Source organism: Emericellopsis atlantica (assembly GCF_019669845.1).
Source record: "Emericellopsis atlantica unplaced genomic scaffold F5Z01scaffold_1, whole genome shotgun sequence".
Lineage (NCBI taxonomy): Eukaryota > Fungi > Ascomycota > Sordariomycetes > Hypocreales > Bionectriaceae > Emericellopsis > Emericellopsis atlantica.
In genome coordinates, this window is record NW_025764703.1 from 1,236,007 (window position 1) to 1,258,347 (window position 22,341).

A 22,341-nucleotide genomic window follows, 5' to 3' on the forward strand; every position below is an offset into this window, starting at 1 on the left:
ACAAGTAGGTAGTTGATGAAATGTCACTTCCTGCCATCACGAGCATGTGCATGTTTCGAGGCAGCTCGAGCTGCTCCGCGGCGTTTGTGGATGCGTTAATAAACTTGCGACCTGTACGCATAAATTACTGTACAGTATCGTTCTTGGTCTCATTTGCCATTCATAGTTTCCCAACTCCAGCCCATGCCCTGCCGGTCTATTTCTCCTCTTCCCAATCCGGGTTCTAGGATCGTTAGTCTTTGCTCTCGTCACCGCGCAAATTTCAACATACCTTTTTCAAGATGACCAAGCCCTCTAGCGTGTTGCTCAAGCTCAAGTATTCCTCATCCTCGAGCTCGGCCCTCTCGCCATGGGCCAGCAGCACAGGCGTGCTCTGTGTCTGCCATCCCGTGATAGTCTTGGGGCGACCGGCTTGTCCTACCACGTCCACAGCCTGACCGACGCGGACATTGACCTTGAGTGGCTCCAGGTTCTCGTTCAGCGTCACGAGGAAGCGAGGGTGCATGGCAGTGACGAGGTAGTAGAGGAGGTAGTGGTGCGAGGAGGTGATGAATTCCTTGGGCTCAATCATGGCGACAATTGTCGACATAAGACCGGCCGCAGCGACCCGGGACAAAATTTGTCGGTCAGTGTGGAAAGGGTTGAGCGACATGGTGCCCTTGCCCATGTGCAGGAGGCCCTGTGCGATACGCACCATAAACAGAGCGTCCTGATCACGGTGGTAGTAGCTCGCCAATTGACGAAGCAACTGCGCCAGTCTGGCGTTGTTCGTGCCGGCACCCAACATGCCCATGGCGAAGATGGCGTTGATGGCTACTTCGGGGTCGTTGTCGTGGCTGTACCGCGACAGAGTGTCGTAGACTTTCATCTGGGGGTTGCTGGGGCTGATGAGACCCATGGCGAGCGGCACTGCCTTGCGAATGTTGGCCTCGCCATAGTGCATCAGGTGGCCGAACTGGCGCAGGACCATCTCCTGGCCAATGTCCTCGCCCATCGCTACGAGCGCAATGCCGAGAACAGCATATGACTGCAGCAGCTCGTCACCCTTCTTCTCGTCCGACTCTTCTTGGTGCTCATTGCAGATGTGCAACAGCTCCTGGATCTTCAACACGGCACCAGTGCCGGCCCACGCGCAAATGTCCGCCAACACAGCTGTGGACTTCGCCATAGGATGCTCTATCACTCTGAGAACGTCCAAGATCACGTCAACCTCTTCTTGCCGCCCAAAGAACAGCAGCCCTAGACCGAGACCCAAGAATCGAGTCCACTTGTCTGTTAGCTGGTCCTTACGGTCGTCGTCCATCAGTGTGTCGACAATGGCCTGGCTGATTTCTGGGTTCGATGTGCCAACGTAGATCAGACCACACGACAGAGCTGCCATGGCCGAGGTCTGCATGCTGAGGCTGGAGTCTGAGATCTTAGGGAGCAGGTGCTCGAGCACTGCTTCCTTGCCCGCACCAGCATAAGACACACCAAGACCCATGATCGCTGCCGTCGAGATCATCGAGTTGCTGTTGTCAAGCCTGTCGGAGTCTGTTAGAAGAGCAATCGCCGGCTCGGCCTCTGACTGCACACCAGAGGTCATGATACCAATGGCAAGCGCGGCGCCAGCCTGAATCTCTGGTTCGGTGGCGTAGGTGTACTGATCGATCTTGTCCAAGCCGTTTTCGAGGTCCCAGGCGAGCAAGGTGCCCAACGATGCCACTGTTGACATCTGGCCATCACCCTTGGTCTTCCATACCCAGGGGTCTTCCTCCACCAGCATCATCTTGTCCTCTCCAAAGCCAGCGTTCACGAACCCGTTGACAAACGCAGCCGCAAGGTTGTGCCTCGCAGAGTCCAGGTTCGTCATGCCGGCCACACGACTGCTTTCCAAATGGCTCTTGTAGATGTCTTCTGTGGTCTTGGGCTCCAGAATATTCAGCTCTTCTCCCAGCGACTTGAAGTACTCGGAAAGCTTCATGTTGCCAAGGCACTCATTCTCCGCGTCGTCCTCGATCTCTGCGTCGAGAACAATCTTCTGACGAGCGAGGAGGAATGCCAATTGAGACTTCAGCGCGGGATCTGTGACCTCGTTGTAATCATTGCTGATGAGTTCACTGTCGTGCAACCGGATAGCCAGGACCATAGCCTGCGTGTATTGTTTGTTCTTCATGTAGATCGTATGCGCCGTCCGGAGGAATGTCTCGTTGTCGGGGTACGTCAACAGGTTCACCATGCTGGCCAGGTACAAGCACACCCGGGGATAAGACTCGGTGTCGACATACTCGGGAAGCAGCTCAATAATGTCCAGCTCGCTCATCAGATCGACAGCGTCGGCTTCAGCGTTGGTCTTGATGAACAACGGCACGAGAATCAGTGCAAGATCGACGAGGTCTTTGGTCGGCTCGTCTTCCGCTAGGCGTTTTGCGTGGACTTCGCCGATCTCCAGGGCCAAGTGCCGCACATACTCGTGGCCCCACGACGCAATGTCGGACGATGGCGCGAGCAACCGGTACTTGAGTGTGTCCTGCCTGTCCTCGTCCGAGAATGTCATACCAATCACCGACAGCACATCTGCCAGAGATTTCTTGTCTTCGCCCGCGGGCCACTCGTCGTACAATTTTGTGAGGGTCTCATAGTGTGGTCGGAGGAACTTGAGCGGCTTGGGCACTGCTGTCATGGACGAGGTCGACGTCTTGATCGAGGTCTTCATGGCCTCTAGCGAGGGCTTGTATAGTGACGTGTTGGATTCCTGCCATTGTGTCAGTCTCTGCATACGTATACTTCGGTGCTTCGTATGGACTGACTGTCAAGCGCTCCACGATCATATCGAGCTCATTCTTGAGTTGCTGGTCTTCCTCATTCAGCTCCTCGCCAGTAGCTGCACTGGTCAGTCACACGATGAAGTTCTCGCAGCCGTTTCACCTACCATCCTTCTTATCCTCATCTTCTTTCTTCCCGTTGGGAACTGACTTGTCGTTCTTGGGCTCTTCGACAGCTTTGCCCTTGCCCTTGTCGGCCGACGTGGGCACATCGCTATCTTGAGCCATGTTGACGTCGTTATCAAGAGTGTATAGGCGGCAGAGAGAAGTTGGTAGATGTGGCTGAAGATTCTGTCGCGCAATGCACTGCTTCGTGTGCTCGTGTCGCGAAGTGAGCGCGCAAATGCTTTTTGTGGGAGGGAGAGAGGTGATGTCGACGATGGAAGCTGATGGAGCCGATCTCCAAACACCGACAGCTAGTCTGAGCTCCGGTTACGTGAGGCGCTGCCGCCTGCAGAATCGGACCAGTAGGGAGGGTCACGTGTGATTAGATAATCACTGGGACGCCAGGAGTCCTGGCGTCTGGCCAGAAGTGAGTAAATGAAAACGAACAAGCGGTAAGGAGTACCGAATGTCCTAAATAGATCAAAGTCCAAATACCAGAGAAGCTGAATTTATCGTGTTATGTGCGCAGAGATCTGTGCAGTTGCAACGGATACGTAGGCTGCTTCTTGTCTCGCGCGGCGCAATCGATAAGACTCGTACGCTATCTTATCAGACATTTTTCTTTATCCCCCGCCAACCCTCGCCAGACACGATAGAACCCCACGATCTACGACATTTCTTCGTCTACTGGCATTGCATCCCCCAGAAACTATCACAGAAGACTCGTCACTATGAAGCTCGATACGCGCGCCATGCGCCACTTGGCGTCAGAGGACTGGCGCGTTCTCACGGCTGTATGTTGTCGGCCCAGGCTAATCTTGCCCAATCTATCCCACTAACATGCCTTCTTAGGTTGAGATGGGCAGCAAAAACCACGAGATTGTTCCGACGCCATTGATCGAGAAATTGTCTCGACTACGAGGCGGTGCCAACGGCGTTCACAGGAGTATCTCAGCCCTCGCCAAAGTCGGTCTTATCGCGCGTGTCAAGGAGGCCAAGTACGATGGGTACCGTCTGACCTACGGTGGATTGGATTACCTCGCTCTACATACATATTCCTCGCGCAAGGAGGTTTACAGCGTCGGCGACCGGATAGGTGTCGGCAAGGAGAGTGATATCATGCTCGTTGCCGACCACAACAACGTACAGAGGGTACTCAAGATCCACCGCTTGGGCAGAATATCTTTCCGATCCGTCAAGTCGAACCGAGACTACCTCAAGAACCGCCAGGGAGGATCATGGATGTACCTGTCCCGACTAGCAGCCATGAAGGAGTACGCATTCATGACAGCGCTGTTGGAGGAAGGCTTGCCGGTGCCGACCCCGATTGCCCAGTCGCGGCACACTATCGTCATGTCTTTGATCGACGCCTTCCCTCTGCGCCAGATATCCAGTGTGCCCGACCCAGCATCTCTATACGGGGAGGTGATCAGCCTATTGCTTCGGCTGGCGAAGCACGGCTTGATCCACGGTGACTACAATGAGTTCAACATCCTGATCAAAGAGAACAAATCTTTGGACGAAAGCGGCGAAGAAACGATAACACTGGAGCCCATCGTCATTGACTTTCCGCAAATGGTATCGATGGAGCATCAAAATGCGGAAATGTACTTTGATCGGGACGTGAACTGCATAAAGCGCTTCTTCTCACGGCGGTTTGGCTTCACTAGTGATGAGCCAGGGCCCTTCTTCAAGGACGCAAAGAAGACAGTTGGCAAGGATGGCGCGAAGCGACTCGATGCCACAGTAGAAGCATCTGGTTTCACCAAGAAGATGTTAAAAGACTTGGAGGCAGCCATCAAAGAGAAGGCTGGCAGCAAAGAGGAACAGGCTTCCCCGCATTCCGGAGGGGAGAGTGAAGTAGATGACGAGACTGAGGATGGAGACAGTGATGACAGCGATGAAGGCAATCTAGGGGAGGGCGATAGCCATACGGACGAAGGCGTTGGGGCCGACGGATCTTCAATACCTGGCGAATCCGACCCTGATAGCCTTGGCAAGCCAATTTCGCAGCTCGCCCTATGAGGAGCAGTTCAGTTTTTGCCATCAAGATACCCAATTTATTCAAAGTGTCACCAGTTGGCATCAGGACGCAAGCTTGTGCGAAATTTGCATTGAAATTATTCATCTCTTCGTGATGCCGTGCGTCTGTTGTCCCCTGGATCATGAACCCCTCCAAAAAGTAAAGTACAGAAGCATAAGAAATGAGCCATTACCATAGTCCTCCAAACTGTATCAGCACCTCAGACCATGAAATGTTCCTTGATGGCTTGATACCTCAACGGGTACATCTCGATGGACCGTCCAAAAAGAAAACATGCTCAACAACAAAAGAAACCTAAACCGGCAACGTCGACCACATAGTCCTACAAAACAGTGGAACAGTAACGAACGGCTCCTAAGTCTCCTTCCGGGCTGTCGTAACGATCACCTCCTTCTTCTCCTTCTTGGCGGAAGGAGACGACTGGATGCTTACGTTGCCGCCAACGCCGGGGAATGAATCAGCATTGATGGTAGCACCCTCATCGCACTCAGAAGAATCTGGAGTGGTGACAGTGATCGCAGCCTCTTCACTGGAGCTTCTCGCCGTTCTGTGAGTACAACGTTAGATCGGTCAGTGACGTTTACAGTTCGAACCATACCGGGAGCCATCAGGCTGAGATGCCGATGTCCCGTTGCCTCGAGTGGCGGCGGAGTCGTCACTATAAAGGGTCAGACTTCTCAATGTTGGCTTGTTGCCTGACGACTCACCTGCGGGTGGTGCTGTAATTGCGACGCCAATCACCTTGCTGGCCGTGCAGCGGGTTGGTGATGCCCACCAAAGGGGTGCCATAGGCACCAATGTTGTACTCGTTGGTTCGGAACTGGCGGCGCTCGGCCGTCACTCTCTTGAGTTCCTTCTGGGCAGGGGTGTCCGCGAACCGAATGTTCATGAGCAGACCTTCTTCGCCAATACCAACGCCGTTGAACTTTTGAATGATATCGGCACAAATGTCGCGGTTCTCAAAACTGTTTCAAGGTCAGTTGACTCCCAATGATCAGTGAAAGACGGTCTTACCGAGCGAAACCAACTCCACGCGAATTGCCCATGTTGTCCCGAAGAATCTTGCTGGACAGAATGTTGTAGCCCAGGAAAATGGTGCCGAGCTCCTGTAGCGAGTAGTCAGCAGGTGTTTGTGAACAGACAGGAGGTGACGGTCTTACCACTTCGGTCAAGGTCTTGGGAAGATTCGAGATGTACAAGTTCGTGGAGCCCTCGTCGCCCTGAGCCTTAAGACGGGAGTTGAATGACTCCTGCGAATGGTCAGTACTACCCGATCAGAGATGTTGCATTTGTACGTACACGAGCAAAACCGACTTCGTAACCGAGGCGGTGAAAGCCGCGGATGCACATCTCAGAGTCGCGGACGTGGAAGAACTTGGCAAATCCAAATCTGGGGGTCGTTAGTAAAGAACGTTTCAGATCGCTTGCCGCCTACCCTTTGCAGGCACCAGTGCCGGTGTCAATGATGGCCTTTGACGTCTCGACAGGACCAAAGCGAGCGGCGAACAGGTAGAGCAGCTCGTCATCTGTGGTTGGATGGAGGCCACGGATGTAGACATTGCGGTTTCCTGGGATGCGATTCTCCAGGCTCTGGTCGACAGACTTTATCTGACCAGTTGGCGTGAACACAGCGGGAACAGCCTTGGGAATAGGGGGTTCCTTGACAAGAAGCTCCTCGAGAGCAGACTCGGAGATGGCAGGTACAGAAGGCTTCTGCACTTCATAGTGAACCGACATGCCGAGTTGCTGCGGGGATGGGGTCGTATAGGCGGAGCGGTCATGGCCAGCAACACGTGTAGCGCCCTCACGCTGACCAAACCCAGCCCAGTAAGGGGTAGTGGGCGTGGACTCGGTGGTAGAGTACGAACCACGACGGTTCTCAAGGGCCGGAACATCAGCGTGACCACGATCGAGATGCGGAACATGACGAGCAGGAGTGTAAGGCATCATACCCAGGGCAGGCATGGGCATACCGTAGTAGGCACCGGGGAAGCCAGGGCCAGGCATGTGAGCGTAGTGATGATCTGTGGGCAAACTCTGTGGGTGATGGTACAGAGAGTCGATCATGGGTGCCAGCCAGCCGTTGCCAGAGCTCACATTCAAGGGAGCATGGTGACCTCCATGCATGTTCATGTTGCCAAATGATGCAATCAATTCAGAGGGATCGTGGACCTGACGCACATATGCAGGTTTGCCACCGCGGCCCGAAGGGGTGTTGGAATAGGCACCGTTGTTGCCATTGTTGCCATTGTTGCCACTGCCGTCCATGTTGACTAGAAGTGCGCCGTGAGGATGGTAAGTGTGGTATTTGCCTGTTCACGTTAATCAGCAGCTGTCAAGACCATGTGTCATATGTTTCCGAGGCCGGTGAACCCATCTGCAGACACTGGAAAGTGTTGCGAGTGTCAACAGTGGCCGTATGTCTACATACCTTTATCACAGGAGATGTCTTGACTGAAAGATGGAACGGGCGATGATGGCTGGTAGAATAGCAAACTGAGAGGGGCTTTGCGTCAGTAAACGTTCTCACTGCCTTTCTGTGAGGCATAGAGAGGATGGAGTGGTGCAAGGAAACCGGAGCTGGAATGAGGCTCTTGATGGATCTCAGAAGCACTTGCTTCTGATTGCCGGTGACTTGCAGAAGGAGATGGATGCAGTACTGTCAATGGTGCCAACGACTTACTCTATCTCAGACTCCAAGCGTCTGTGAATGGCACAAAGACTCAGCCGTGGCCAACGGGGGAAACGCGGCTACCGGGGCTGCGAGATGAAGCGAGAGTAAGTAAGATAGAACAAGCTATCGAACAAGACGGAGAGGGTTGCAGTAACAAAACGACTGTCTGTTGGGTCTTGGGGAAAGACGGTGAGTGACACTGTGAGGTCGGGGGCAAAAGAGATGGATAGAGAAGAAGAAGAGGGACCGCGAAAGGGGAAGGGATAGAGGGGGTTAAATGAAGTGAAGCAGTGCTTGGGCAGGAAGCAGTACGTGAGAAGCCACCAACCTGTTCTTGCCTCTCGTGTATGTAACGGAAGGCGTGGTAGCGATTGCAGTAGTATAATGGAAGGCGGAGGTCTCTAGGATCGGTAGGTGCGGTCTGGAAACGCACGATTAAAGCAGGGCGAGTCTGGTATGCACACCCGTGTAGGTTGCCGCAATGATACAGAGAAGGTACGTCTGAAGGAATTATGCCAAGTAGTATGACGGGCTGTGAAAGTACTAAAGCACCAGCGTGTGCGGTTGTTGGTAGAAGAGGCAGGTAAGCTTGTTGGAAGGTAGAGAGGGCCGCGCAGATCGGTTTGCAAGGCTGCAAGTGAGGTTGAGGAAGAAGAAAAGAAGAAAAGAGAAGAGCTGTGCGCGAAGGTCTTCAAATTCTTCAAAGCCGCAGAAAAGCTCTCAGCTCAACGAAGTGGCTGAGTCACCTAGCAACAAGAGTCCAGATGAAATTGCCTCCTATGAAAGCGTTGGATCGACCAAGCCAGTATCCACAGGCGGCGAGAACAGCCTCAGTGTTTTTGCCTTGATATCGTTGGGATGAACAGCCTGAGTTGTCGGTGAAAATCGAGCACCCTATGAACAACGCGAAAGGCAAAACCTGCCAGAGTAAGCTGTCTGGGGCGATCCAAAGTGCACCTGGACTTGTATCAGAAAGAGTGATCTGGTGAGATATACACCACGAAGAGCGTGCCTTGTGTGTCGATATACCCTTTTGCCACGAGCCGTGACTGGTGATTGTTGACGGGGGCCCCTTTTTAATATCAGCTGCATGTGTCTTGTCCCAGCAGACGTCACAACTAACCTTGCCTAAGTATCAAGCAAAAAGACGTCGAAATCAATGCTCAGCTTATGGTCCCATAAAACTAGACTTTGAGGCTTTTCGTTTTGCGATGTTCAGACTCCCGTCTGGCACACGGCTGCCGCGTCCGTGAAGCAGCACACGGGACTAAGTATATATGTTTCTGCAAATGCAAATGCAGAGAGAGTCAGGTCGATTAAGAATGATGATGAATAAGGAGGCAAAGCAGGCAATCAAACAATATCCGAAAAATGAAAGGCGTCGGTGAAGTAGCAATGAGGATGCCACCCCTCTTATGGGTGGCTTCATCGGCGTTGGGGCGCATACATCTAGGCCTTGACTCGACTCCGCTCTTGGGTCTACTAACAGATCGCCAGACATGCATTCTCTGATACAAAAGATTTGTATCCCTCCAGCAAGTGCAGCCAGCCACATGCGTCCCGGACGGCTGCAAGCGGCCAGTGCCAAGAGCCAGGGGAGCCATAAGTGTCCGTCAAGCTGGAAGAATCCAAGGTAGGACGCTGGCTCTCCTCACCTTATTGGGCGGACGTAAGGGGGGTCCAAGGGCAAGAGAAGCTTGTCCTAGGCTAAGTCGGGAACGTGAGTTGCTTCTGGAAGACTAGTAGTGTTGGCTCCGCAGGCTCCGGCAGGACAGTAATGACTCTTGACTCCTTGAGAGCCAAAGGTACTACTTGGTGGTCGTCAGAGGTGATGCTGGCTAGATGCGTTGATGAGTACTTGGACAAGAGGCATCAGAGGGCCGAGAGCTGCCAGCAATTTTGATATCTACAGGATTCGTTGCTTGATCCAGTGCAGTCTGCCATCAGCCTGTTAGCTTTTGACGAACGATTCGATGCACGCCTTGAACGCGATGCATCCCTTGCGGCTGGCCGCCTCGACTCCTGCAGGGCAAACCCCAGTTGCAGAAAAAGCAATGACTGATCTTGTCCGCGCGTATCTGGTAACTCGTTTGGTTTGTGTATTACCAAATTGCCAGAGAAAGCAAGACGCACAGTAAATCTATCCGGTTGTGGTGACTGGTGAAGTGACAGTAATCATGGGTTGGCTCAATTGACGAAAGTTGTTCAAAGTCACCACTGTACCCAATTCAGCAATTGACGATCAGTTTCGACCAAGCTTCAAAGACGAACCTTGTCTCTCTTCTTGAACTCAACCGTGGAGATAAGGACAGGCTGGGCATGTCGCAATATGTTGAGAGCTAAGCTTTGCAGCATCCGCGTGCGAGGTAAGCTTAGGCTATGCGATGTCCAACATGGACAGCCGTCGCGATGGCCCGCATGTAGCTTCGTCAAGAAGGCCTTCACAATCACAATTTGGATGTGATTTTCCGTCTATAATTCATTTATTAGCGGGAGGCGACGCGCAGACGACCGGGTGTCTGTTCTGGGCCGAGTGCCGCGCTGTTTGTCACGCTGCGCCTGCATTTCCCAAGAAGAGGCAAACATGACGAACCAGGCTCGAGTCTACGTATGTGAAGCCTCGCTGATCAGTAGTGGTACAGGGGGAAGCGCCAGCCATACCTATGGAGCTCGCGGGTACTTACAATGAAAGTCTATTCATCAAAATCCGGCGAACATGGCTATCAACATTACATGTTCCCCATCGCCCTTGGCCCCCCATAGTATTCTTTCGACGTTTTATCTCCAAAATCGGTCCCTTTATACGTCTTGGTCTAGCTTCGAACCAGTCCCTGAACACCGAATGGCTAGAGAAGCTCAACCTGCCACCATGCAATCGCCATGAAGATCCAAACAAGATGCCCGCACGTGTCTCATGACCAAACATCCTCCTGCGACTCATTAGCGTCAAAGTCAAGGCACAAGAGACAAGCAAACTTACCTGATACTGGTTGGAAGACCTCATGCTCTTGACAATGTCCTCGCCCTTGGCCTCTGTCACGCCACGCTCGGTCGCAATAATTTTGGCCAAGACTGCGTTGACTTCGCGAGCCATGTTGGCCGCATCTCCACAGACATAGAAGAAGCCCTTTTGCGAAAGGAGCTCGTTGACTTCCTTGCTATACTCCTGCAGGCGATGCTGAACATAGACTTTCTTCGAGGTCTGCCGCGAGAAGGCAGTCACGAGCTCGAACTTGTCGCCAAGAGCCTCCTTGTACTCCTTCCACTCGTTCTCGTACATAAAGTCCTCCTCTGGCTTACGGCACCCAAAGAATAAGAGCGTCTTCCCGACGGGAGCGCCGTTCTGGGCCTGCTTGGCACGCTCTTGCACAAACCCACGGAAAGGAGCCACACCAGTGCCCGGACCGATCATGATGACGGGCTTCGAGGGATCAGAAGGCAGCTTGAAGTTGGAATGGCGGACGTGGACGGGGACGTGAATACCGTCATACTTGTTGCGGGGGCCGAGCAGCTCGTATGTCTTGCCGAAGGCTTCGGGGTTCGGGTCGCCGTTCTGCTTCTGCTTGAGCGCGAGTAGGTAGTTGGTGGCAACACCACGGAATGGTTCCTCGCGGCCAGGCACCATCTGGTTCTCGACGACTGCCGTGATGGAGATCTTCTTGGGCTGCACGAGGGAGGAAGAGGAAATAGAGTAGTAACGGGGCTGGAGCTTGTTGAGGCCTTCGATAACAGCGGAGAAGGGGATATTTGTCCACTTTTCCCCGCTGCTGACTTTGGCGAGCAGACCCGCGATATTGAACAGGTGCGGAATCGTCTTTTCGTGGAAGTAATCCTTGTCACTTCCGAGCTTGACCATCTCAGCCTTGGCTTCTTCATTGGGGGCGAACGCAGCCAAGGTAGAAACAAATTGACGAGAAACGGGCGCACAGATCTCCATGTGGTATCGGACAATGGCGTCGTAGGTTGTTGGAGTAGGGAAGGGAACCTTGGCGGTGGGCTCGAGGGCCTTGACGCTGATGACGTTGTGACGCTTCTCCTTCAAGCCAAGGATGTCGAGGAACCTGTCGACTTCGTCGCCGGCATTCGTAGGCCAGATAGCAATGTGATCACCAGTCTGGTAAGACAGTTTGGAGCCGCTAATGTCGACGTCGACATGTAGGCAGTTCCTATCCTTGACCGAGAAAAGTTCGCGAGATTCGACAATCGGGGCAATGTACGGGTTGTGAGCGTTGAATGGGCCCTTGGCGGTGCCCTCGAGGTGCATCTTGTTGGGCTCGCCAAGGTAGACCTCGGGGGATTCGACGCTGAGGTTTTCACGGTCGACGATGCCAAAGACGGGCTCGTAGACGGCCTCGCGCTCTTGGAGACCCATCTTGTCTGCCAGCGCAGACCACATGGGTTCCTTCCAGGCCAGAAAGTCCTCCTCCATAGTTCCAGCACCATCGTCACCCTCGCCGGCTTCACCGATACGGTGGGCGCCAAACTTGGTGAAAGCCTTGTCAACGTTGCGGACCATGGAGTTGTAATGTTCGTAGGTGTTGTTACCGAGGCCGAAAGTAACGTAGTTGAGGTTGCCGAGCGCAGGGTCGTTGCTCTCAGAGAACGCAGCGTCCTCTCCAGTGACAAACTCGTAGAAATCCACAGCGTTATCAGTCGGCTCGCCCTCGCCATAGGTGGCTAGGATGAACATGGCCACCTTGTCGCTGGGGAAAGTGTCGAGGTTCTCAAAATCGTACTCCTCAAGATCGGCAACCATGGTCTCCAGACCGAAGCGGCTCTTGCCCTCCTTGGCCAGTCGAGAGGCGTAGTCCTCGGCAGTACCGGTCTGGGAGCCGTAGAAGATGACACAGTTCTTGCCGGACTCTTCCATCTTCTCGACAATGTTCCTCGACTTGCCAGCCTTGGCACCATTCGCATTGGCGAACGCATTGGCGTAGGGATCCTTGGTGACACCCCAGTAGGTGCCCTTTGTGAAGTAGGCGAGTGTCCCGAGCAGGATCGCTCCCAGGACAATAATGTCCAAGGTGTCTAACTCTGCCATGTTGTCCTTATCGTCGAGGGGTACCTATGCGAGTCGCTCTCGTCGGGATGTTTCGAAACGGAGGGGCAGAAGGTAGGATCTCGGTCTCGCGAGGTGCGCGTGCGAATCCGTGAGCCGTCGACAGTCTTGTCCCCTCAGGCTGCGAGGCTTTCGAAGAGCAGCACAGGCAACGACAAGCGCTGATATTTGTTGCGCGGGATTCGTGGCAGGATTCAGGAGGGGGGCACAGGAGTTAAAGGCCAACAAGTGTGGACTCCAGTCCCGAGATGCGCTGTCGAGCCTAGTTGTGGGTCCAGTACCTCGGGGTCTAGCAGGTACTTGTACCTATCCGTACTGCGAGGGGTCCTTCACTGCGTGAGCCGGCGGAGAGGTCGTTGTACCGTAATACCGTAAGACCATCCTTCGTGCTTTATCTACGTACAACTAAGGTAAGGTAATCCTTAGACGACTTCTTCGGTTTGGTCAGTGTATGTTCGTGGCGCGCAACCGTTTTCTGGATTTTATCTATCACAAGTTGGTGTCGCACAACCACTTGAATCTCATCATCATCGACAGCCGGTCATGCGTCACTACCAATTTTTAGAGATCGCTTAAACATTCCCTTGGCTTTAACTGGCAAGGGTGGGTCAGGACGCCGGAAAACGACGACTGTCAGCCCATTTAACATCCAGGAGACCCGGATGCCGAAAGGATACATGTATTGCGATGGTGGGTTTTCGGCAACCTATGCGCCTCATGAGCTAGCCTGTTGGGGAGCATGTGACTGTTAGATACGAACACGATAGAACCACTAGGATAGGTGTTTGCAATGTCGGACACTTTGCTGTGCGGCTCACGTCGGAGTGTTCCTGGTCAAGAAATGCGCCTGATGTGGAAATATTCCGAGCTACCGGCGGTCTTGTCGAATTTCCGTCCGTCGCGAACTGCATCCCGTTCTTAGTCCACGCCCAGTGCGCCGCCTAACCTGTAGTGAGACAATGTGAACTTCTCAATCCCCAGTGATGACAACCGATCATGTTATGTACTGATCCAGAGAATATGCCTTGAATAGTTGTTCATCATTATGCCCCCAAGTTGCTGCTGAGAGCTTTTGTATCCGCGTGCTCATGAAATGATCAAGTGTTAGTTTGGCCAAGCAGACATTCAACATTGAATCAAAGCCGTGGCCAAAACCTCCCTGGCGTTCTCTGTTTCTCTACAAACCCTTGAGCAGACTGACCATGAAGCACTAGGTACATCTTTATAGACTATGGGCGTATTTCCGCGCCTCATATTTACATTGCTGTATTAGTCGCGAGGAGGCGCCCGAGGGTAGGTGAGGTGCCCCTCGATCAAATGCTTGCCGCTTTCCAAGTACAGATCAGTCATTCTCAGAAGAAGCTCTGCCGATTAAGCAGATAAGCCTCTTCCAGCGAGGCTCTCGAGATAAAAAAAAAAAAAATACTCACCGAAGCTTGACCAATACGCCCTTCACCTAAGTACTTGTAATCACAACAGACTGAACAGATGAACTCCCATCTGGCAAAGTCGCGGTGGGCTCCATCTCCAGACCCCACAACCACTGAACCCCGCTATAATAGCGCGCTCAGACACGCGCTCAGAGCCTCTGACTGGCTGTGGCCCTTGCATTTCCGCGTGGGAATAGCAAGCCCAAATTTATGTTCAACGACCCCTGCGGCTATCAACAGCGTCATCCTCGCCTCGACCTCGTGCTCTGGGACAATTGGCGTTGCTCCATGTCTTGACCTGCGCTGAGCGACTTCATCATGCCTCTTAGCTGAAATGAGTACGAATTCCCCATTGACTTCGACGCTGTCATAGCCAGCAACTTGCGCGCACCCCCCCTCACTCTCTTCGTCTACCCGTTTGCACGACCTCAAGTCCCGCTCCTACTCGCCCTCGAGTTGCCGCCAAGGACTGCTGGGCGGCTCGTTACGCCTACCGCGAAAGCCATCGCGCTTCGAGAACAGAACATGAGAAGTTTGACCGGAGCGATCTGAGATGGGTGCGTGTTTCCCCTCCCCAGAGTGCGCCCCTCTCCTACACGTTGCCGTGTTCAAACTTCACAACTCCATGGTACTGATCCTCTGACCTCTGTGACATAGTACCGCCGCAATCGTTGCCGGACCACCTTCAGGATCCGTCAAAGTATGCCGTGCGAGCTGTATCAACACTCGATGAAGAAGATGAGCATGCCGACGACAGTGCATGGCAACATACTGTGCGACCCCCGCCACCTCTCGAACCTTCCCCGTATTCGATCCGACGACCAACACACTCTCGAGAATCTTCCGCGGAGAAAAATGCGAGCTTAGCTTCACCGCGCGTCACGGCCTCGCATTCGCGAGAGCGCGTCGTTGACCCGAAAAGCGCCGTCTACGGTCATCACCGACAGACCTCGATCGTGCATGGCATTCAGCATTCGAGAAATGGAAGCCTTGCAAGCTCGACCTCGAGTCCTCTCAGCCCCAAAGTCATAGCCGCTGCGGGAGGAAGCTTCGACACCATGCATCCAGGCTCTTCAATGGTCCCGCCCAGCGGGTTCCCTCTTGAGAGGGCTGCCTCGGCGGGTGATCTGGCACTGAACGGCGCGACGCAAAGGAGGCCTGAGCGAAGACATAGTAAACCTCGTCGAAACCCTTTGCTTAGCCAATCTCACTCCAAACTCCATCGAGAGGAGCAGAAGACGGTGGGCGAATATGCCTTACATGTCTTGTTCACCTCATTCATCGCACAGGCGGAAGAGAAACTTACCGAGTGTATCACACCAGCGAACGAGCCAGAGCCAAACGTGGAGAATATTTGCGGTCCGGGAGTCGATCCAGCCTTCGACCAGCTGATCAAGGCTTTGGGCCACATCGCTAGCCCCAAGCCAAAAGCTCTTATTGACTCGATGATGCTGTGGAGGAAAAACAAGAGCGATGCAGCATTAGAAGCTCGAAACCAGGGGCAGCCGCGTAGCGCGACACAGGCAGCGCCTCTGTTGCGCCGGAATACGGAACCGGTGCAACCAGGCCAGCCTGGCGTTGGCGTCGGGGAAAACGCACTCCCACACAGTCTTTCAGTATCCGCGAAACAAGAATTCGTCGCACAGGCTGAACGACGGTCAACGGTCTCCATATACATCCTTTGCCGCGTCCTGATCGAGGTGGTCCGCCAAAGCAACCTGCGAGCCATTACCCCTGAAATGGAAGATAAGCTGGAGGACATCATCTTCGCGCAGCTGAAGAACGCAGACCCTGATCAGTTGCTTGTTTCGCCACTCAAGCTGGCCAACTGGAACCTTTTCGCCCAGCTGCTCGGTTACATGAGCGAACTCAACTTTGTGTCGGTGACGCAACGATTCCTCGAGGAACTCGATTCAGCTCTGCAGGAACGTGGGCTCCGAAGCCCTACCACGGCAAGCGGACGTGATCAAGAGGGCAAGCTGGAAGTCGTGCTTGGGGGTATGAGGCACCTGCGCATCCGGATCCTGCCAGAAGACGCCTGGGAACACTCTTGCGATTTTCTTGTTCGACTAGGCCGACTGTTCAGCAAATCTCATGGCCAAAGGGTTAAGTGGGCCTTTTGCCAGATTGTTGACACACTCGTCCTGCCAATCGCTGCGTCTGCTAGCAATAGTCATTTGATGCACCCCAAGTGGGCAGAGGTTGTTTCTTCCATCTCTTCTCGAGTTGGCCAGATGTTTACAAAGCCACGCCACTGGAGTGTGGCGTTTCCTTTGACAGCTACCATGCTCTGTGTATCACCGCCAGAGAGTTTCGGGGTTCAATGGGTTCAACTTGTGATGACGGTTCAGACAAAAGTCAGAGATCGATCTACCAAGCCCCTTTGCCTCCAGGTCATTTCCCGTTTGTTGTGGACGTACATCTATCGCATCAACGACACTCCACAGGGCGCTATCCGGAAACTGGACGAGATCTTGAAGCTGGTGCTGCCAACATCCAGACGGAGCATTGTCGCATCTGACGCTGCCGTCACCGAACCTCTCATCCAGATCATACGAACCGTGGGTTTCCGATACCCGGAGTACTGCTTTCGTCAGATTATCTTCCCTTTGATCAACGCCGACCTTTTTGCGAATACCAAAGACCTGAAAGTAGAGCAACTTGACCCAGACCGTATAGTGGTCGGAATCCGGGCGTTCTTGTGTATCATGTCAGACCTTGAAAAGGGGGAGCAGGGCCGACCGCCATTTCCACAACTCTACAACAGCAGTCCCGCTGACGTCCGATCGCCACATGGTGCTCCGGTTGGCTCGAAGGAAGATACCATTTCGAGGCCTGTACTCACTCATGTTCTTTCTGACAGCGTCAGAGACTACTATCTCAAATTTTGCGATATCCTGGGCAAGATCACGAGGATATGTGACAATACGTTCGGAGGCCAAGCAACGTTGGACGAGAAATTCGGTAGCCCGGGGCCCAAAACGCCCATCACCGACACATTCAACTTCACGCGCCGTGAAGATCAGCAGAACACCCCGGATCAGAAACAAGCTTTCTACGAGCTTCTCCATGTCGCCGTGCAAGCCTTGCCTCGGTGTTTCTCAGAGGATATACCATTCAACCCCTTGATCAATTTGCTATGCACTGGCACTGCGCACATCCAATCCAACATTGCAGAATCGTCCGCAAACTCCCTGAAAGCCATAGCACGCCACGCCCACGCGCAAGGTGTCATCATGGGGTTCTCAAGGTTCATTTTCAATTTTGACGATCGATACTCAACAATGTCCGACGGCGGCATGCTGGGGCCGGGTCATATCGAAAACACCCTGCGTTTGTATGTTGAGCTGTTGCAAATCTGGATTGACGAAATCCGACAGAAGATGAAGGATGCCGCAGCCGAGATCCCTGGCGTGGGCACTCCGGACAAACGTGCACTCAAGTTGGATCTGTCCAGCATCTGGGCTGAGGTGGACCAGGCTGAAGCACACGGCCTGTTCTTTTTGTGTTCCCAATCAAGGCGTGTGCGCTACTATGCGATCACTGTCTTGCGACTCATTTCTGAATTCGATAAAGCCTTGGGAAAGGAATCCTCTGGCGAGGACTCTGGCAGACTCATCAACATCCTCGAGAACGACGCAGATGAAGTCATGAGTTTCAACGAAGACCATCTGTCGGTGGCTGAGCGAAGTCGTCTGCACCGTGGACTTAAGAATGCCGGCACCAACAGCACAGGAAGCAAGGGTGCTGTTGTGGAGCTTTGTATCAGTGATGTGTCTTACGACACAACGCTATGGTTCAAGATCTTCCCCAACCTTGTCCGTTTAGCTTACGAGAAATGCCCTTTTACTGTGGCTATATGTCGGGACCTTGTGTGCGACCGGACTCTCCAGATGTACAAGACCATTGTGCACTTGTCTGAGCCATCCCGTGGATACTACTACGGCAGTGAAGCCGGAAGCGCGCGGACACCCGCTCGGTCACCCACTGCGCACCCCGAAGTTCTCATTGAACAGTGGAAGCTGTACCTCATTTTCGCCTGCGCTACGCTGGCCGAGACTGGCAGCAACACCACCTTTGGCAAAGACCAACATGCTCGCAAAGATTCAAAGTCAAGCGGCGACAAGATTGTTACAGCTCGGACGTTATTCAAGTACCTGTTTCCACTCCTCTCGGCATCATCGGCGTCGATCCGAGAAGCCATTGTTGTTGCGATAGGATCTATCAATAGACACATCTACAGAACACTCTTGGAGGAGCTACAGGCCCAGGTCACACGACTGAACGATGATGCCAGGGCACGGATTCACCAGCGTTCCAACAGCACGCCCCCGCGCAATCGCAAGATGGATCTCCTGCGGACAGAAATCACTCATGTGTTCAAGGTCACCTCTCATTTCTTGAAGGAGCCCGAATTCTACAACACGGATTTCTTCTTGGGAACCCTGACTGCTTATGCCAAAGATCTGAAGCTCTTCTTGATGGATGGAGATGTGCAAATGGATTGGGAATTCCAGAAACTGCGACGACATTACTGCGGCCTCATGGAGGTGCTCTTTGAGGCAATCAACCGCACCAAGGATCCCTCGCGATGGATGACCTTTGAATCACGCAAATCCGCTTTCTCTTTGATGGAAGATTGGTGCGGCTTTTCGCCCAACCATACGCAAATCAGAGTCCGTGAGGATACCATGCGGCAATCTGTCATTGAGCAGCAGTCAACGGCCGAGCGAGGCATGGTCACAGCTGCCATGGAAAAGGAGAAGCGAGACCTACGCACGGCAGCCCTGAGCGCCATGGCTGTGCTGTGTGGAGGACCGATTGGCGTCACGACCGAGAGCGGTGTCACCCTGCAATTCGATGTGCGGCGTATGCTCGCCTGGGTAGAGGCCATCTTCAATTCTGGCAGCGACCGAATGAACGTCATCGGTCGGAAAGCACTCGAGAACCTCATCGTGCATAACCAAGAATACCCTTATCTTCTGGAGCATTGCATCGCGCGATGCTACCTTGCCAGTGTACCCAAGGTTCTCGAGAGCTACTTTATTGTGACCACATTGGTCCTCGAGAACTGTCCCAGCTACCCGTGCCCCTTTTGGAAACTCCTTGGCCTTTTTCTGTACACCTTGGGGAACGACCTGAGCGATGTCCGGTCCAAATCATCATCGGTGCTGAGGGCTCTCGAGGCTAAACAGCAGAGAAACTCCAGGATTCAGGACTTTGACATCAGCATCTCGGACAAGACGCAGGCCGTGTACAAGCTCGCGCAATTTGAGATTTCCCAGAGGTTAGCGACGCAGTACACCGAGCTTGCGTTCTACGTGTTTGCGGAGTTCACACTCTACTTCAAGGACTTGCAGCCAGCCTCACAGAGAAACATTGTGGCGGTCATGCTACCGTGGATACAGAGTGTCGAGCTCAAGGTGGACCCCAATGGAGGCCCTGCCGCCGAGTCGTACGTCTTTCTGGCGAACCTCATTGAACTCACCATCAAGTCCAGTGGCGCCTTGCACAACGAGGTACAGGCCTTGTGGCAAGCGGTGGCTACAGGCCCATTCCCCGGCAACGTTCGTCTGGTGATGGACTTTGTCATCTCTTTGTGCTTAGATCGACGCGAGCAGAACTTTGTCGAGTATGCGAAGCAGATCGTGGTGTTCCTGTCGACGACAAATAGCCCCCCTGGAGTTAAGGTCATCGAGTTTCTACTTATGCACATTGACCCCAGGAGCATGGTTCCTAACGAGAAAAGAGAGGCTGTTCCTCCACCAAGCGACGTGTCTCTCTTGCCGTACTGCGCGGATCTTACGGAGGTGCTGCCGGTCGGCACCAAACAAGCTGGGTTTTCACTGGGGCAGCTGTCCATGATTCTACTTGTCGATTTGATGGTGGCGCCATTGCAGCTTCCAGAGGAAAACGTGCCGCTACTGCTGCACGTTGTCACCGTGCTGTGGGATCACTACATGCCCATGGTGCAAGAGCAGGCCCGGGAAATGGTGGTACACTTGATCCACGAACTCGTCATTTCAGCAATGGATGATCGGACACCACCTGCTCAGAAAGAGACTATCCAGGACTTGATTGATCGTGTCAGACGCCACGATCGTACGGTTGTCTGGGGTTACGAAGACAGTAACGGCAAGGTTGATGATCACGACAACAAGGTCCCACCGGGCATGGAGTACTTGACCACCGAGCTTGCGAAAACTTTTGAACTCACATATCCGAGAGTCAAGGAGCAATGGAGCAAACTGTCACTGACCTGGGCAACATCGTGTCCTGTGAGGCACCTCGCATGCCGGTCGTTCCAGGTGTTCCGGTGTGTGCTGACTTCGCTTGACCAAAAAATGCTGGCGGATATGCTGGCCAGGCTGTCGAACACGATCGCAGATGAAGATCCTGAGATACAATTCTTCGCAATGGAGATTCTCACCACACTCAAGACGCTCATCGTCAAGCTTGAGCCTGAGCGGCTGATCAACTTCCCGCAGCTTTTCTGGACGACGTGTGCGTGCTTGGACTCAATCAACGAGCGCGAGTTCCTCGAAGCCGCTGAGATGCTCAATGTGTGGTTGGTCAAGGTCGATTTTCGCTCGCCTAATGTGCGACGCATCCTGGCAGATGGCCAGCCAGCCAAGTGGAACGGGTTGTACGAAGGATTGCAACCGTTGTTGCACAAAGGTCTAAGGTCGTCGCTGTGCTGGCAGCCCACGCTCGACATTATGGACAAGTTGGTGCAGCTTCCCGGCGATGGACTGATTGGCGATGATGACCGTCTCTTCTACTCAGTGCTGGCTAATTTCCCGCGTTTCCTCGAAGAGCTCGACAATGGAATTCCCAACGAGCCCACGCTTCACACAGCGCACATCCTGGCTGAGGAAGCTGATAGGCAAGGCCTGGAGATGATAGGCAACACGCTTGGCGAATATACGGCTGGCAATTTCCGGAGCAGCGATGAGTTCCTGGGACAGATGTTTGTGTCTATTCGGGAGTACTATCTCCCTGACCATGACTTCAAGCTCATCACAACGTTGGTTGGTCTGCTGACCAACTCGCTGTCTTGGGTTAAGGTGCAGACCATGCGCATTCTTTGTGTCACACTCCCTGAGATCGACATGCGCAACCCTGAACTTGCTGGCCACGGGTCTGACCTGATATCGCCGCTGCTCCGGCTGCTGCAGACGGAGTTTTGTATGGACGCATTGAAGGTGCTGGACAACATTATGACCATGTCCGGAAGCCACATGGACAAACACCACCTACGGATGAGCATGACACGATCGACTTCTCGAGCTGTCCGCAAAGAGTACGAGCGGACCCAGAGTCTCTTTGGTATCCCGGAGGCATCAGGATGGGCCATACCTATTCCTGCAAAGAAGACGGAGCTGACGCGGTCCAACATCCATGCCGCGTTCTACATGTGTCAAGGCGCCGAAGGGTCTCCGCCTGAGGCAACGCCCACTGCCGGCCTGGAGTTCGAGACAGATGATTTCCAGTACAGCTACTGGGATGCTAGCAACGAGTCTCGAACAGCCACCATGCTGTCCGACGGCGGCAGAGACGAAGGCCCCATCAGTGACTTAGTGACCAAGCTCGACAGCCTGGACGAATTCTTTGACGAGCCCCCGAGCCCGACTACCGATGACGATCGCGAATCGTCGCGCACACTCACCGAATTGACGCCGGAATCGTTCGAGTCGGGTGCGCAGTTGTACGATGAGCACATCTTGCCAATTCTTCGAGAGGCGACGGTCAACAATACGGCATTCCAGAATGGTTTTGCCGACCGTACCCACGCCAACGCCAACACGATGAACCCGGGCGCCTTTAGCGCCACTGTCGTGCCAGCGGCGCGCCCTGCCCTGCACAACCGCTCCATCACATCGCCATCCATGCCTGCGTCGCAGCAAATGTCCATGACGGAGGTCATGTCTGACGACGAGCATCTGAGTGCAGGGCTGTCGGACGGAGACGACGAACGACCCGTGCGCAGCAAGCCCGGCAAGGTCGGCCCAGGCCTGCAGGAGTCTGCAGTGAAGCCACATACACAAGCATCACGCAGCACGCTGCGCCGGTTTGCCAGCAGGAGCAGGTCGAGAGATATTCCGCCGGTGCCGTCTTTGCCGACGGATAGGACGATGTGATGAGAAATATTTGCTTTTTAGGTAGCCAGCATGTTTGAGTGGGCTTTACAACGACAGAAAAGACTATTCCCCTTATTTTGCTTT

General features: G+C 53.7%; 5 protein-coding genes across 5 annotated transcripts; 2 read left to right on the plus strand and 3 right to left on the minus strand.

The window, feature by feature from the left end:
• Positions 1 to 21: 21 nt before the first annotated feature.
• Positions 22 to 3,443, minus strand: F5Z01DRAFT_642624 (proteasome/cyclosome). The gene is made up of 4 exons (XM_046262657.1): positions 2,912 to 3,443; positions 2,790 to 2,863; positions 272 to 2,734; positions 22 to 223 (listed from the first exon to the last, which is right to left on the minus strand). The coding sequence occupies exons 1-4, from the start codon at positions 3,030 to 3,032 to the stop codon at positions 197 to 199; spliced, it is 2,685 nt and encodes an 894-aa protein (XP_046123146.1). The 5' UTR covers positions 3,033 to 3,443; the 3' UTR covers positions 22 to 196.
• Positions 3,444 to 5,017, plus strand: F5Z01DRAFT_642628 (RIO1 family-domain-containing protein). The gene is made up of 2 exons (XM_046262658.1): positions 3,444 to 3,703; positions 3,762 to 5,017. The coding sequence occupies exons 1-2, from the start codon at positions 3,641 to 3,643 to the stop codon at positions 4,932 to 4,934; spliced, it is 1,236 nt and encodes a 411-aa protein (XP_046123147.1). The 5' UTR covers positions 3,444 to 3,640; the 3' UTR covers positions 4,935 to 5,017.
• A 290-nt stretch (positions 5,018 to 5,307) lies between these two features.
• F5Z01DRAFT_669943 (RNA binding protein MSSP-2) lies at positions 5,308 to 7,221 on the minus strand (the record flags this gene model as incomplete). The annotated part of the gene is made up of 7 exons (XM_046264496.1): positions 5,308 to 5,500; positions 5,552 to 5,611; positions 5,661 to 5,918; positions 5,968 to 6,059; positions 6,114 to 6,203; positions 6,253 to 6,343; positions 6,389 to 7,221. The coding sequence occupies 7 exons, from the start codon at positions 7,219 to 7,221 to the stop codon at positions 5,308 to 5,310; spliced, it is 1,617 nt and encodes a 538-aa protein (XP_046123148.1).
• Positions 7,222 to 10,539: 3,318 nt separating this feature from the next.
• F5Z01DRAFT_669944 (cytochrome P450 oxidoreductase) lies at positions 10,540 to 14,622 on the minus strand (the record flags this gene model as incomplete). The annotated part of the gene is made up of 3 exons (XM_046264497.1): positions 10,540 to 10,557; positions 10,608 to 12,692; positions 14,611 to 14,622. 3 exons carry the CDS (start codon positions 14,620 to 14,622, stop codon positions 10,540 to 10,542), a joined length of 2,115 nt encoding a protein of 704 aa, XP_046123149.1.
• On the plus strand, positions 14,352 to 22,341 carry F5Z01DRAFT_700427 (transcriptional activator leucine zipper). Its single transcript, XM_046266398.1, has 2 exons — positions 14,352 to 14,673; positions 14,774 to 22,341. The coding sequence occupies exons 1-2, from the start codon at positions 14,670 to 14,672 to the stop codon at positions 22,255 to 22,257; spliced, it is 7,488 nt and encodes a 2,495-aa protein (XP_046123150.1). The 5' UTR covers positions 14,352 to 14,669; the 3' UTR covers positions 22,258 to 22,341.

What these genes read in the sequence shown, in the direction of transcription:
- F5Z01DRAFT_642624 (XM_046262657.1), bottom strand. Translation starts at nt 3,032, where the DNA reads ATGGCTCAAGATAGCGATGTGCCCACGTCGGCCGACAAGGGCAAGGGC. An exon ending in AGATGAGGATAAGAAGGATG is followed by an intron (nt 2,864 to 2,911) that starts GTAGGTGAAACG and finishes TGACCAGTGCAG; the next exon opens with CTACTGGCGAGGAGCTGAAT. An exon ending in TGATCGTGGAGCGCTTGACA is followed by an intron (nt 2,735 to 2,789) that starts GTCAGTCCATAC and finishes ACACAATGGCAG; the next exon opens with GAATCCAACACGTCACTATA.
- F5Z01DRAFT_642628 (XM_046262658.1), top strand. Translation starts at nt 3,641, where the DNA reads ATGAAGCTCGATACGCGCGCCATGCGCCACTTGGCGTCAGAGGACTGG. An exon ending in ACTGGCGCGTTCTCACGGCT is followed by an intron (nt 3,704 to 3,761) that starts GTATGTTGTCGG and finishes ATGCCTTCTTAG; the next exon opens with GTTGAGATGGGCAGCAAAAA.